This window comes from Coregonus clupeaformis, chromosome 8 (assembly GCF_020615455.1).
Source record: "Coregonus clupeaformis isolate EN_2021a chromosome 8, ASM2061545v1, whole genome shotgun sequence".
Lineage (NCBI taxonomy): Eukaryota > Metazoa > Chordata > Actinopteri > Salmoniformes > Salmonidae > Coregonus > Coregonus clupeaformis.
Genome location: NC_059199.1, coordinates 30,471,647 through 30,485,775, shown reverse-complemented (window position 1 = coordinate 30,485,775; position 14,129 = coordinate 30,471,647). Strand labels below are relative to the sequence as shown.

At 43.5% G+C, this 14,129-nt stretch overlaps 1 protein-coding gene across 2 annotated transcripts; it reads left to right on the top strand.

Moving 5' to 3' along the window:
* The first annotated feature begins 239 nt into the window (after positions 1 to 239).
* Positions 240 to 14,020, top strand: LOC121571548 (non-homologous end joining factor IFFO1-like). Of its 2 annotated transcripts, none has more exons than XM_041883077.2 (9): positions 240 to 1,563; positions 6,692 to 6,752; positions 7,199 to 7,294; positions 7,593 to 7,733; positions 8,017 to 8,198; positions 9,920 to 10,040; positions 10,379 to 10,471; positions 12,199 to 12,329; positions 13,136 to 14,020. In XM_041883077.2, exons 1-9 carry the CDS (start codon positions 557 to 559, stop codon positions 13,296 to 13,298), a joined length of 1,995 nt encoding a protein of 664 aa, XP_041739011.2. In that variant the 5' UTR covers positions 240 to 556; the 3' UTR covers positions 13,299 to 14,020. The 2 variants fall into 2 exon arrangements, with proteins under 2 accessions (XP_041739011.2, XP_041739010.2); XM_041883076.2 differs by having other exon boundaries at positions 8,014 to 8,198.
* The last annotated feature ends 109 nt before the right edge of the window (positions 14,021 to 14,129 follow it).

Sequence of the window (14,129 nt, the reverse complement as noted above, 5' to 3'; positions counted from 1 at the left end):
CGATTGAAATAATGGTGACAAAGTTAGACTTACAGACAATAATGCCATTGATATTACTCACGTGTAGGGTAAAATAAACACATATTATGATATTAATGAAACGTGTCGAGAAATTCACTCAAGCCAAGCAGTAGGCCTAGCCTATCCAAAGTGAGGATTGCGCGTTTACTCTAGTCACAGCGGTAGTTAAAACCCGCAGTAGTTTGTTTATTTCTGCCTGGCGATGGTCTTGACTGGACTGTTACCTCTGCAGACATCACCTACGCCAAAGTTAGTAGTTGCGCTGCGGCTAGCCAGGTAGCCTTCACCGCTTGATTGCTGCGGCTTTTTCAGTCACTGACGGGTGTAATTTTAAGACATGGAATAGTCTACTTGTTCAATAGCACCCTTTTACCTATAGCCTATACATTATTTTATTTTGTTCGGTTATCTTATTCTGTCTTGGTAGGACGCATAGGCTAAGTCTTCACAGGGTAAGGCTATTAGGGATAGAGCAAGTAAGGCTATTATTTACATCAAGAGTTAGCTTTCAAGCTAAATTAAGAAGTCTGTTTTCATGCCGGATTTTGAGCATTTCAGATTTTCATACTCAAGCATGAATCCGTTATTGGGGGAGAACGCGTACCTTGTTCAGCAACAGCAGCATAACCAGATGGGAAGCCATTCGGATTCTTCCATGACAGGCCTAGACTCATACGGTGCACCTGACTTGGGTGAGCACACCGGCTTTGGACAAGATGGGCTATCTGGCCTGGACTTTAGTGCGCTGCCACCTTCGGGACTCGCGTATCTGCACCTGAACAACATGCACCGTGCGCCGTCGCCCCCCGCAGCGATGGCCCTGCGTAACGACTTGGGCTCCAACATCAGTGTTCTCAAGACCTTGAATTTGCGCTTCCGTTGCTTTTTGGCTAAAGTTCATGAGCTGGAGCGTCGGAATAAAGCTTTGGAGAAACAGCTTCAGCAGGCTTTGGACAATAATGAGGGCAATTCAGTAGAAGGACACGGGAAAAAGCCATTGACTAAGGAAATGGGAGTCCAGACTGGTTTCGTAGGGCCCATCGCAGTTAGGCCCGGACATATCCCCCTCCAGAACGTAAATAATTCTGCATACCTACCCGGAGGCCTTCTCTCTCCATCACTCAACAGGCCTACAACTCCCTTCTTTGAGTCCAACAGCAAATCAGTATTTAGGAACTCGACTCTGACTGACTCGAATTGCAACCTCAATTCCAACCAACTCACTCCACATATTTCCATCAGTTCTTTATTAACCCCTACTGATCCTTCCAAGACTATATCCAACATTAACGAGAAATATGTCAGTTTTGGGTCTGGTATGTCTACTAACCAACCTCCCCGGTTCCTTCCCGGCACCGTTTGGTCCTACAACCACGACCGCAGGTTTGGCGCGGGGAGGGATTCGCGCATAACGGGCACGGGTGTGCCTTGTGCCCAAACGGACGGAGTAGGTGTTCAAATCGACACCATTACCCCTGAGATACGGGCCCTGTACAATGTGTTGGGCAAGGTGAAACGAGAAAGGGATGAGTATAAACGCAGGTATGAATGAAGCAGTCTAACTATTATAGTTAAAGGCCCGGGGCCTTAAGCATATGTTATTGTCACCAGTAGACCTGATGTGTGATGTCATTTATTGTCTCTATAGCCCACCATTATTAGGGCAACACCCCTACCCCAGGATTGGCCAATCCTTCTCCTGGAGAGCGAAGGTGTGTGCAGGCTTTTGTTCCAGCTCTGCTCTAATTACACACTGATTCTACTAATCAGTGATCCTTTTTATAGTTACAGACACCATAACATCTCAGTGTCCTTCAGCCAAAGTCTTGTCAGAATAGGAATATAAAAGTGGTCATGTCATAGAAAACAAGCAAAAATATTGAGTTAGACATTTTGTCTATTATGGTGTGTATCAATATACAGTTGGGTTCTCCTGTTACAAATGAGGTGTGGAATGTATCCGAAGTAACAGTAGGCTATTTTGAGCCTAATCAACCATAGTGTGTTTTTGCTTTCTTCATACCAAATTACACCCCAGAACACAAGAAAATAACATTACATCATCATGCAAATGATGTAGTCCCCTGTAGCTCAGTTGGTAGAGCATGGCGCTTGCAACGCCAGGGTTGTGGGTTCGTTTCCCACGGGGGGCCTGGATGAAAAATGTATGCACTCACTAACTGTAAGTCGCTCTGGATAAGAGCGTCTGCTAAAATGACTAAAAAAGTGCAAGGTCTAAAGGAGTTGCGTACAGTACTTATCTTGAAATATAAGGCAGAGCTATATTACAGGCTTTATGTTTGTCCAGCTGATGATCATGCTACAAAAGTACTATGTTATCTTAGAACGGAGTTGGAATGAGGAGGCATCTGTTTTCTTGTTGTTTGTCGTCATCATCATCCTCCATAAGATGGCTTCTGGTTACTTTGTAAATCTTGAAGTGTTTTAGCCACTCTACGTTTTGTCTTCAAATTGCCCCTGTACTTCCCAAATGATATGCCATTACAAAGCTTCACTATAGGCTTGTAGGGGATTCAAACATAGTTGATCATAGCGTTTAAAATAACAGCACTGGCAAATCTCTTATCCAATAGGAGGATTATCTAGAGAGGGCTGAATAGGCTGGGGAGAAGTCAGCAGTACACTTGGATTTCTCTCTCACATGGCCCTTCTCTCTCTCTCTCTCTCACATGGCCCTTCTCTCTCTCTCTCTCTCACCTCTCTCTCTCTCTCTCTCCTCCGCCCCTCTGCGTTTCGTCTCAGCACCTGCAATGCAGCACTGTACTGAAAGCTGTGACCGCTAGTGATGCCGCCAGAGACTGTTCACATTATTCTCTCTCTTTCTCATTCCCTCTTTCTCTTCCTCTCTCACACTCTCTCTCTCACTCCCTTTCTTTCTCTCTTTTTCACTTACACCCTTTCCCACTTTACTTCTCTCTTACACGCATAAGCTCTCTGTTCCTCTCTCTTTCGCTCTCTCTCTCTCACCCCCCCTTCCCATCCTGTACGAGCACTCGCCTTCTGCAGCATCCGTGAGAAGATGCTGACATCACTAAATGACATCAGTAACCTTCCCTACAGCCTATAGTCCACTGTATGAATGTTAATGGGAACAAGGCAACGTCAACTCTCTGTTATCCAGCCTCTATGACTTGCCAGCCGGAACACCTTCCTCTAATTCTCTTTTATTGAGAAGGTCAAATGGTTTAACAGGGGAACATTTTCAATCATCTGCCTTAGATCTCATGAAAAACAACTGTCTCATAACAATACAATAACATACTATTTGTTTTTGTGTAATGAGTCTGCAGGGGGCTGTGGGAAGCTAGAATAGAATAGAACTTCCTTTTCCATTCAACTTATACAGTGTATATGTTTACAGCTTGTACAATTTACCAGCCTGGTCTCATTGACTAGACGTAACATAGTACATGTAAAATCCAGGACACTCAAATTAGTATGATATGTTACGTTTGGTATGGATAAGTTGCTCTGGATAAGAGCATCTGGTAAATGACTAAAATGTAAATGTAAATAAGACAGATGGTTACTTAAGGCAAAAACGAAAGTAGGGTTCAAGTTCAAGTTATCTTTATTGTCCCAATTGGGAAATGTTTTGTGCAGTCATGGTTCAACAATAAAAAACAACAACATTAAAAACAGTGACAACCATATAACTGATATACACATAACACGAAACAATGAGATCGATAACAAGGAGCAGTCATTGTGCAAAAGTGCAGCAGTAAATATACATTATTTAATTTTATCTGCAGATTCAGAAGGTTTATCTCCTCTGGGATGAAAGAGTGGTTGGTCGGGGTGGATGGGTGGGCGTATAATGCGAACGTATACCCAAAGGTTAACATATTTTTTAAAAATCAAAATTGTAACATATAGTACGTATTGTAATTCGTAACATAATATATGAAATGGGTGATGGACATCCACAATTTCATACATACCTTACAAAACATAACAAATCATACTAAATGGATGTAGCGGATTTACGTACAGAATAATACAAAATGCTATGAGACCAGGTTGAATTTACAGTATAGGCTACTGTAGGCCTATACACTGCATCCCCACTTGAGCAGACTGATAACAGTGTGTATAGGCAACGTGCACTATGGCACATGCACCCTCCTGGGTTAGGCCACTTCACCTTCAGTAAGTGTTGCAGCAGGGTGCTCTACATGCATGGTGTCCTGTTGCATAACACAGCTGAGTAAGGGAGATTAGGCACACAACATGGATATACAAACTCCATCAAACTTTATTATAAACTGGGTGGTTCGAGCCCTGAATGCTGATTGGCTCACAGCCGTGGTAAAAAAAACATGTATTTTTACTGCTCTAATTATGTTGGTAACACAACAGGTTGGTGGCACCTTAATTGGGGAGAATGGGCTCGTGCTAATGACTGGAGCGGAATCAGCGGAATGGTATCAAATACATCAAACACATGGTTTCCAGGTGTTTGATGCCATTCCATTAGTGCCGTTCCAGCCATTATTATGTGCCATTCTACCCTCATTAGCCTCCACTGGTTGGTAACTAGTTTACAGTGCCTTTGGAAAGTATTCAGAACTCTTGACTTTTTCCACATTTTGTTACGTTTCAGCCTTATTCTAAAATGGATTTAAACAAAAACATTTCCTCAGCAATCTACACACAATACCCTATAATGACGAAGCAAAAACAGGTTTTTATACATTTTTGCAAATGTATTAAAAATAAAAAACAGTACTCAGATCCTTTGCTATGAGACTCGAAATTGAGCTCAGGTGCATCCTGTTTCCATTGATCATCCTTGAGATGTTTCTACAACTTGATTGGAGTCCACCTGTGGTAAATTCAATTGATTGGACATGATTTGGAAAGACACACACCTGTCTATATATGGTCACACAGTTGACAGTGCATGTCAGAGCAAAAACCAAGCCATGAGGTCTAAGGAATTGTCCGTAGAGTTCCGAGACAGGATTGTGTCAAGGCACAGATCTGGGGAAGGGTACCAAACATTTCTGCAGCATTGAAGGTCCCCAAGAACACAATGGCCTCCATCATTCTTAAATGGAAGAAGTTTGGAACCACCAAGACTCTTCCTAGAGCTGGCCGCTCGGCCAAACTGAGCAATCGGGGGAGAAGGGCCTTGGTCAGGGAGGTGACCAAGAACTCGATGGTCACTCTGACATAGCTCTAGAGTTCCTCTGTGGAGATGGGAGAACCTTCCAGAAGGACAACCATCTCTGCAGCACTCCACCAATCAGGCATTTATGGTAGAGTGGCCAGACAGAAGCCACTCCTCAGTAAAAGGCACATGACAGGCCACTTGGAGTTTGCCAAAAGGCACCTAAGGACTCTCAGACCATGAGAAACAAGATTCTCTGGTCTGATGAAACCAAGATTGAACACTTTGGCCTGAATGCCAGGCGTCACGTCTGGAGGAAACCTGGCATCATCCCTACGGTTAAGTATGGTGGTGGCAGCATCATGCTGTGGGGATGTTTTTCAGTGGCAGGGACTGGGAGACTAGTCAGGAGAGGCAAAGATAAACGGAGCAAAGTACAGAGCGATCCTTGATGAAAACCTGCTCCAGAGCGCTCAGGTTCTCAGACTGGGGCGAGGGTTCACCTTCCAACAGGACAACGACCCTAAGCACACAGCCAAGACAACGCAGGAGTGGCTTCGGGACAAGTCTCTGAATGTCCTTGAGTGGCCCAGCCAGAGCCCGGACTTGAACCCGATCTAACATCTCTGGAGAAACCTGAAAATAGCTGTGCAGCAACGCTCCCCATCCAACCTGACAGAGCTTGAGAGGATCTGCAGAGAAGAATGGGAGAAAATCCCCAAATACAGGTGTGCCAAGCTTGTAGCGTCATACCCAAGAAGACCCGAGACTGTAATCACTGCCAAAGGTGCTTCAACAAAGTACTGAGTAAAGGGTCTGAATACTTATGTAAATGTCATATTTCAGTTTTTGATTTTTAATAAATTAGCAAAACTTTATAAAAACCTGTTTTTGCTTTGTCATTATGGGGTATAGTGTGTAGATTAATGAGGGGGAAAAACAATTTAATAGATTTTAGAATAAGGCTGTAACGTAACAATGTGGAAAAAGTCAAGGGGTCTGAATACTTTCCGAATGCACTGTATAATAGCAATAACGCGCCTCTGGGGTTTGTGATAATATATGGCCAATATACCACGGCTAAGGGCTGTGTCCAGGCACTCCGCGTTGCATTGTGCATAAGAACAGCCCTTAGCCGTGGTATATTGGCCATATACCACACACCCCGGGCCTTATTGGTTAATTTAATCGCGTGAGCGCAACACTGTAGCCTATAGTAGATGGTATTAGGCTATCTGCCTGGTTTCTCTCTCTCTGGTATTTGTAACCAGTGTTATTATTATACTATTTGCGAGACATTTTGGCCTTTGACAAAGTTATCTACCCTCAGTCACAGATGGTCAGGAAAATGGAGGTACTAGAATAGCCTAAATAGACAATGGTGATTGTGGGATTGAACTAATACAATTGGGTTTGCGATTGGAAATTGTCCCCAGAAGAGAGAGTGATGATAGTGTGATGTTGTCGTGATGACTTCCTCATCAGTCTCCATTCTCATCTATATGATCACTGTGTGTGTGTGTGTGTTAACAGATGGGAGGAAGAATACACAGTCAGAGTGGACCTCCAGGAGAAAGTGGCTGAGCTGGAGGAGGTAAGCCCATAGCTGTGTCAATGATAAAGGGCAATCTGTGATTGCTACATACCCCTAGAACCCAAAATATAAGTGTGTTTTTCTCCATTGTAGCTTGAAAACATGGTAAAACTATCATTTTGAGCTGATGGATGGTCCTTGTGTCCATAGCACCGTCTATGAATTTGATAGTGGTTGCATTTCTCCAGTCCCATCCCTAAACTGTTTACCTAAAAAGTTGGTGGGTAACTGCTTTATTGTTTGAACAGCAGATTACCCCTTTAATATTTCACATCACACTAACATTATGATTCCACCTCAGATCAGCTGGGTTGATTGGAAATGAACTATTCAATACACCACCCATTCTATTTATTATGCATCCTTATAATCAGTTATGTTATGTCATACATGCAATGCAAATTAGGCGTGTGTGTGTGTGTGTGTGTGTGTGTGTGTGTGCACAGGACCTCCAGGAGAGTGAGGTGTGTCAGGATGAGCTGGCCCTCAGGGTGAAACAGCTGAAAGCTGAGCTGGTCCTCTTCAAAGGCCTTATGAGCAACGTGAGTCCCTCATAGCGATGTTGGGAAATGATTGAAAATGATGAATGATGAATAATGATTAAAATGTTTGGCACACCCCAAATTCACCCCAAGTTGTTGAGATTAGTATACCTCAAGAGTAGTACCATGAGAACTTTGAGTTATAAAATCGTAGAAAATCTCTAATAAAATACTTTTATGGTTACTCATTGTGCAGTTTACTTCGAAAATGTCTTTAAAATACAAATAAGATTTGGGAACACCTATTTACTTTTGCGGGTCTCACTCACTCACTCTCCTCTCCTATTTTCTCTATCAGAACCTGTCGGATCTGGACAGTAAGATCCAGGAGAAGGCCATGAAGGTGGACATGGACATCTGTAGACGTATCGACATCACAGCTCGCCTGTGTGACGTTGCCCAGCAGAGGAACTGTGAAGACATGATCCAGATCTTCCAGGTCAGGACCGCTCATAGGCCACTGTACTACTAACTATACTATCTGTTAGGTAGCCCCTAGACACTGATCTAAGATCAGTTTAGCATTTAACACCATAATGGTTAAATGTAGGATTTTTCCAAGGTAAGCTGATTCTAGATCTGTTGGAGCAATCGTCGATTGGTATAATTACAGCATGGCTAAATCTGTGGAGGCAAGTCCACTCATATCTTCTAGGACAACTCATGTTAATTACACCTTTATTACTCTGCTATTACACTGTTATCCCACCTTTATCTAGCAGATGGCCACACCTCCTTCCACTCTGACTCGCCGGCCCCGGAAGCAGGCGGCCCAGTCGGTTAAAGGCGGTGACGGGGATGAACCAACCAGCATCTCTGAGAGCGAGGGGGGCAAGGATGAGGAGTCGTGTAGCACGTCAGCCAATCAGATCAACGAGGAGATGCAGAGGATGCTGAACCAGCTGTGAGTCCTAACTATGAGGAAATGGACAGCAATCGAGGTCTGCTAAAGTCTCAAACGCCACACCTGGAGAGCCACTCTACATTTCAAACCATGATTATTTGAATCAGGACTGTTAGAGTTGGGCTGGATAAAAAGCTTGCACACTGCTGATCTCCAGGACTAGAGTCTGTCACTTGTAAGCAATGAGCAGACCAGAGTCGGCCAGTGAACTACACTGAACAAAAATATAAACGCAACATGCAACAATTTCAAAGATTTTACTGAGTTACAGTTCATGTAATGAAATCAGTCAATTGAAATAAATTCATTAGACCCTAATCTATGGATTTCACATGACTGTGAATACAGATATGCATCTGTTGGTCACAGATACCTTAAAATATATAGGGGTGTGGATCAGAAAACCAGTCAGTATCTAGTACCACCATTTACCTCATGCAGCACAACACATCTCCTTCAGATAGAGTTGATCAGGCTGTTGATTGTGGAATGTTGCCCGACTCCTCTTCAATGGCTGTGCGAAGTTGCTGGATATTGGCGGAAACTGGAACACACTATCGTACACGTCAATCCAGAACATCCCAAACATGTTCCATGGGTGACATCTGGTGAGTATGCAGGCCATGGAAGAACTGGGATATTTTCAGCTTCCAGGAATTGTGTACAGATCCTTGTGTCATGGGGCCGTGGATTATCATGCTGAAACATGAGGTGATGGCGGCAGATGAATGGCACGGCAATGGGCCTCAGGATCTCGTCACGGTATCTCTATGCATTTACATTTCCATCGATAAAATACAACTGTGTTCGTTGTCCATAGGTTATGCCTGCCCATACCATAACCCCACAGCCACCATGGGGCACTCTGTTCACAACGTTGACATCAGCAAACCGCTCGCCCACATGACTCCATACACGCTGTCTGCCATCTGCCCAGTACAGTTGAAACCGGGATTCATCTATGAAGGGCACACTTCTCCAGCCTGCCAGTGGCCATCGAAGGTGAGCATTTGCCCACTGAAGTTGGTTACGACGCCGAACTGCAGTCAGGTCAAGACCCTGATGAGGATGACGAGCACACAGAGGCGGTTTCTGACAGTTTGTGCAGAAATTCTTCGGTTTTGAAAACCCACAGTTTCATCAGCCGTCCGGGTGGCTCATCTCAGACCATCCCGCAGGTGAAGAAGCCGGATGTGGAGGGCCTTGGCTGGCGTGGTTACACGTGGTCTACGGTTGTGAGTCCGGTTGGAAGTAATGCCAAGTTCTCTAAAACGACGTTGGAGGCGGCTTATGGTAGAGAAATTAACATTAAATTATTTGGCAACAGCTCTGGTGGAGATTCCTGCAGTCAACATGCCAATTGCATGCTCCCTCAACTTGAGACATCTGTGGCATTGTGTTGTGTGACAAAACTGCACATTTTAGAGTGGCCTTTTATTGTCCCCAGCACAAGGTGCACCTGTGTAATGATCATGCTGTTTAATCAGCTTCTTGATATGCCACAACTGTCAGGTGGATGGATTATCATGGCAAAGGAGAAATGCTCACTAGCGGGGGTAAATCTGAGAGAAATAAGCTTTTTGTGCGTATGGAACATTTCTGGAATCTTTTATTTCAGCTCATGAAACATGGGACCAACACTGTACATGTTGTGTTTATATTTTTGTTCAGTATATAAATAGATGTACAACTAGGAAGCCATACTATTGTTGGTCTTGCAGGAGGGAGTGTGAGTTTGAGGACGACTGTGACAGCCTGGCCTGGGAGGAGACTGAGGAGACTCTGCTGCTGTGGGAGGACTTTCCAGGATACACTCTGGGAGCAGTGGAGACCCAGGGAGAGGTAGGCCACTACACCTACCACTAGTCACTGGCTGATCTAAGATCAGTTTTGTATTTACCAATGTAATGGTTAATGTTAGGAGCTGGCTTGGGTAAGCTGATCCCAGAACTGTGTTAAAGGGCATGTTTTAACCGAAGCCACTGTACTTCCTGCTTGTTAATTATTCTTATGGTTGGTCTGCCTTGTCTGTGTCCTACTTTAAACATTGCATGTACGACTGTGACATGACGTTCCTTTCACCTCATGTATATTAGGCAAATTAGCACAAAACAATGTGTTCTCTCTCTCACTTTCTCACACTCACACACACACCCACACACACACCACGCACCATGCAGCAGGAGGAGTCCATAGAGAAGGTGATAAAGGACACAGAGTCCCTCTTCCAGACCAGAGAGAAGGAGTATCAGGAGACCATCGACCAGATTGAGGTGAGACACACACACACACACACACACACACACACACACACACACACACACACACACACACACACACACACACACACAAACAAAGCCCTTCTAGAATACTATTCATAAGCCTGCAGTGATGAAGCACTACTGTAAACAGAGCCATAAATACACTGCTAAAAAAAATAAAGGGAACACTTAAACAACACAATGTAACTCCAAGTCAATCACACTTCTGTGAAATCAAACTGTCCACTTAGGAAGCAACACTGATTGACAATACATTTCACATGCTGTTGTGCAAATGGAATAGACAACAGGTGGAAATTATAGGCAATTAGCAAGACACCCCCAATAAAGGACTGGTTTTGCAGGTGGTGACCACAGACCACTTCTCAGTTCCTATGCTTCCTGGCTGATGTTTTGGTCACTTTTGAATGCTGGCGGTGCTTTCACTCTAGTGGTAGCATGAGACGGAGTCTACAACCCACACAAGTGGCTCAGGTAGTGCAGCTCATCCAGGATGGCACATCAATGCGAGCTGTGGCAAGAAGGTTTGCTGTGTCTGTCAGCGTAGTGTCCAGAGCATGGAGGCGCTACCAGGAGACAGGCCAGTACATCAGGAGACGTGGAGGAGGCCGTAGGAGGGCAACAACCCAGCAGCAGGACCGCTACCTCCGCCTTTGTGCAAGGAGGAGCAGGAGGAGCACTGCCAGAGCCCTGCAAAATGACCTCCAGCAGGCCACAAATGTGCATGTGTCTGCTCAAACGGTCAGAAACGGACTCCATGAGGGTGGTATGAGGGCCCGGCGTCCACAGGTGGGGGTTGTGCTTACAGCCCAACACCGTGCAGGACGTTTGGCATTTGCCGGAGAACACCAAGATTGGCAAATTCGCCACTGGCGCCCTGTGCTCTTCACAGATGAAAGCAGGTTCACACTGAGCACATGTGACAGACGTGACAGAGTCTGGAGACGCCGTGGAGAACGTTCTGCTGCCTGCAACATCCTCCAGCATGACCGGTTTGGTGGTGGGTCAGTCATGGTGTGGGGTGGCACATCAGGAGCATGCCCAGGCGTTGTAGGGATGTCATACAGGCACGTGGAGGCCACACACACTACTGAGCCTCATTTTGACTTGTTTTAAGGACATTACATCAAAGTTGGATCAGCCTGTAGTGTGGTTTTCCACTTTAATTTTGAGGGTGACTCCAAATCCAGACCTCCATGGGTTGATAAATTTGATTTCCATTGATAATTTTTGTGTGATTTTGTTGTCAGCACATTCAACTATGTAAAGAAAAAAGTATTTAATAAGATTATTTCATTCATTCAGATCTAGGATGTGTTATTTTAGTGTTCCCTTTATTTTTTTGAGCAGTGTACATAGACATTTCTCTGGGATTATTACATTATGGAAATAAATAAGTTAGCCATTCCATGTGCTTACATTACATTGGTTCCTGTGTAGATGATAAAATAAACTGAAGTAACAAATTGAAGGTAGTGTAGACTTTCCTCTTTGCTAATTTGCTAATTTCTCTGTTCCCTGTGGCAACGATAAGAAGTACAAATACAATCGACCTAAAAGAAACACAAACTAGAAAATAAGATTAATGCAAATTACTGCAGCCTTTGGTTTTGCACTTGCAAAGATCCTGCCCCTCATTACTCAAACATTTTTGTGTTGACAGTTTAAACCAGAAAGCAAACTTACAGTATGGATTGTCTTACGTTATGTCCCCACAGTTGGAGCTGGCCACGGCTAAGAGTGACATGAACAGACACCTACACGAGTACATGGAGATGTGTTCCATGAAGCGAGGCCTGGACGTGCAGATGGAGACGTGCAGGAGACTCATCACCCAGAGTGGAGACAGGTATCAGACACATTCGCTTGGTGCTGAACACTAACTCCAAACGCTCAATAAGATACCCTAGGTATGAGATATCAGCATGAGATACCTGTATGAGATATCCAAATGGTTAAAGAGAGAGCCTAGAGATACCCTGGTATTAGATACCAGAAAGAGGTAAAAGATAGCAAGAGATAAAATCAAATCAAATTTTATTTGTCACATGTGCCGAATACAACAGGTGTAGGCCATACCGTGGGGGGGGTTAATGCAAATAGTCTGGGTAGCCATTTTATGAATTGTTCAGCAGTCTTATGGCTTGGGGGTAGAAGCTAAGGAGCCTTTTGAACCTAGACTTGGCGCTCAGGTTAACTTTTTAATTCTCCCAACTGTACTGATAGATTTCATACAGTATATTAAAGAGATGTGGACGTAGGTCTATGCAATACTAGACAGACAGAAATGCTAGTGACAGAGGCAAAATATTATATTCCACGATGCCAGAGGGATAAGTACAACATGTCATACAATGGCAGTGATAAACACACAATATTATAGACAGGTATACACAATGGAGAATACAGGTACTGTCATTAGCCACACTGTACTATCGTTACATTGACCCATCTGTGAGTATGGCAGCCTGGTCCCAGATCAGTTTGTGCCGTTTTGCCATCTCCTATGGTCATTATTACGCCAATGACCATAGGAGTTGGCAAGACGGCTCAACAGATTTGGGACCAGGCTATGAGTACGGTCCGTTGAGTCATCTTGTCTCAAGGACATTCATTGCCTGTTGTATTGACTCAACCTCTCCGTCTCCCTTTCAGGAAATCTCCCCCCCTCATTACTGCGGCAATGGAAGACTCTGATGACGGTGAGAAGGAGAGGAATAAGGCGTCCCCACCCGCAGACTCTGAAAGTGATGAACCCTACTGTGAAACACAGGTTAATAGTGGTACCGTCCCTCACTTACCATGGAGGAAGTCCTAACCCTTACTGATGATGCCCTGTAGATGTACCATTGTCTGGATAGTAGTGCTGTTTACATTTTTTACCATCACATTATGTAAAACCAGCAGACTCTTTCCAGGGTTCATATCACCACTGCCCTCTTGTGGTTCAGGTTATTACAACACCTAATCTGAGGATAGGACTAAATGGCTCTTAAAAATATATATAGAGAGAGATTTCTTAACATTGTGCTATTTATATCTCTTAATATATGATATGAATGATTAAAATATATATATATATATACATTTTTGTTAAGTTTGCACATTGATCTCGCTATTTGTAGCAAGGTCCAACCAAAAACTATTTGCACACAGTTTTTGTGGAATAAATGCCTTATGTTACAGATTTGAAACCACAGCTGAATTTTTGAAGGCAAAAAAAAAGGCACAATTAGCAAACTATTTGCACAGAATAAGTAATTATCTAGTAGTCTGTCGCAGTCAAACAAAATTAACATTTGCAGTTTGCTAAAGGGAAAGGGCCTAGCTGTTGATAGCCGTCTATGAAAATCTAGTTTCTTTATAATTAATATCCTTTTTATTCTCTATTTTCCCTTTTTAAAAGTATGGATACAATTTCTAAGAAACCTATAAAAAGATTGCTTAAAAAGGCTTTACATCCTTCAATCTCACAACATTCATACAGTGCCTTGCAAAAGTATTCATCCCCTTGGCGCTTTTCCTATTTTGTTGCATTACAACCTGTAATTTAAATTTCATTTAATGGACATAAACAAAATAGTCCAAATTGGTGAAGTGAAAAGAAAAAATAAATTGTTACAATAAATTCAAAAAAATAAATAACGGA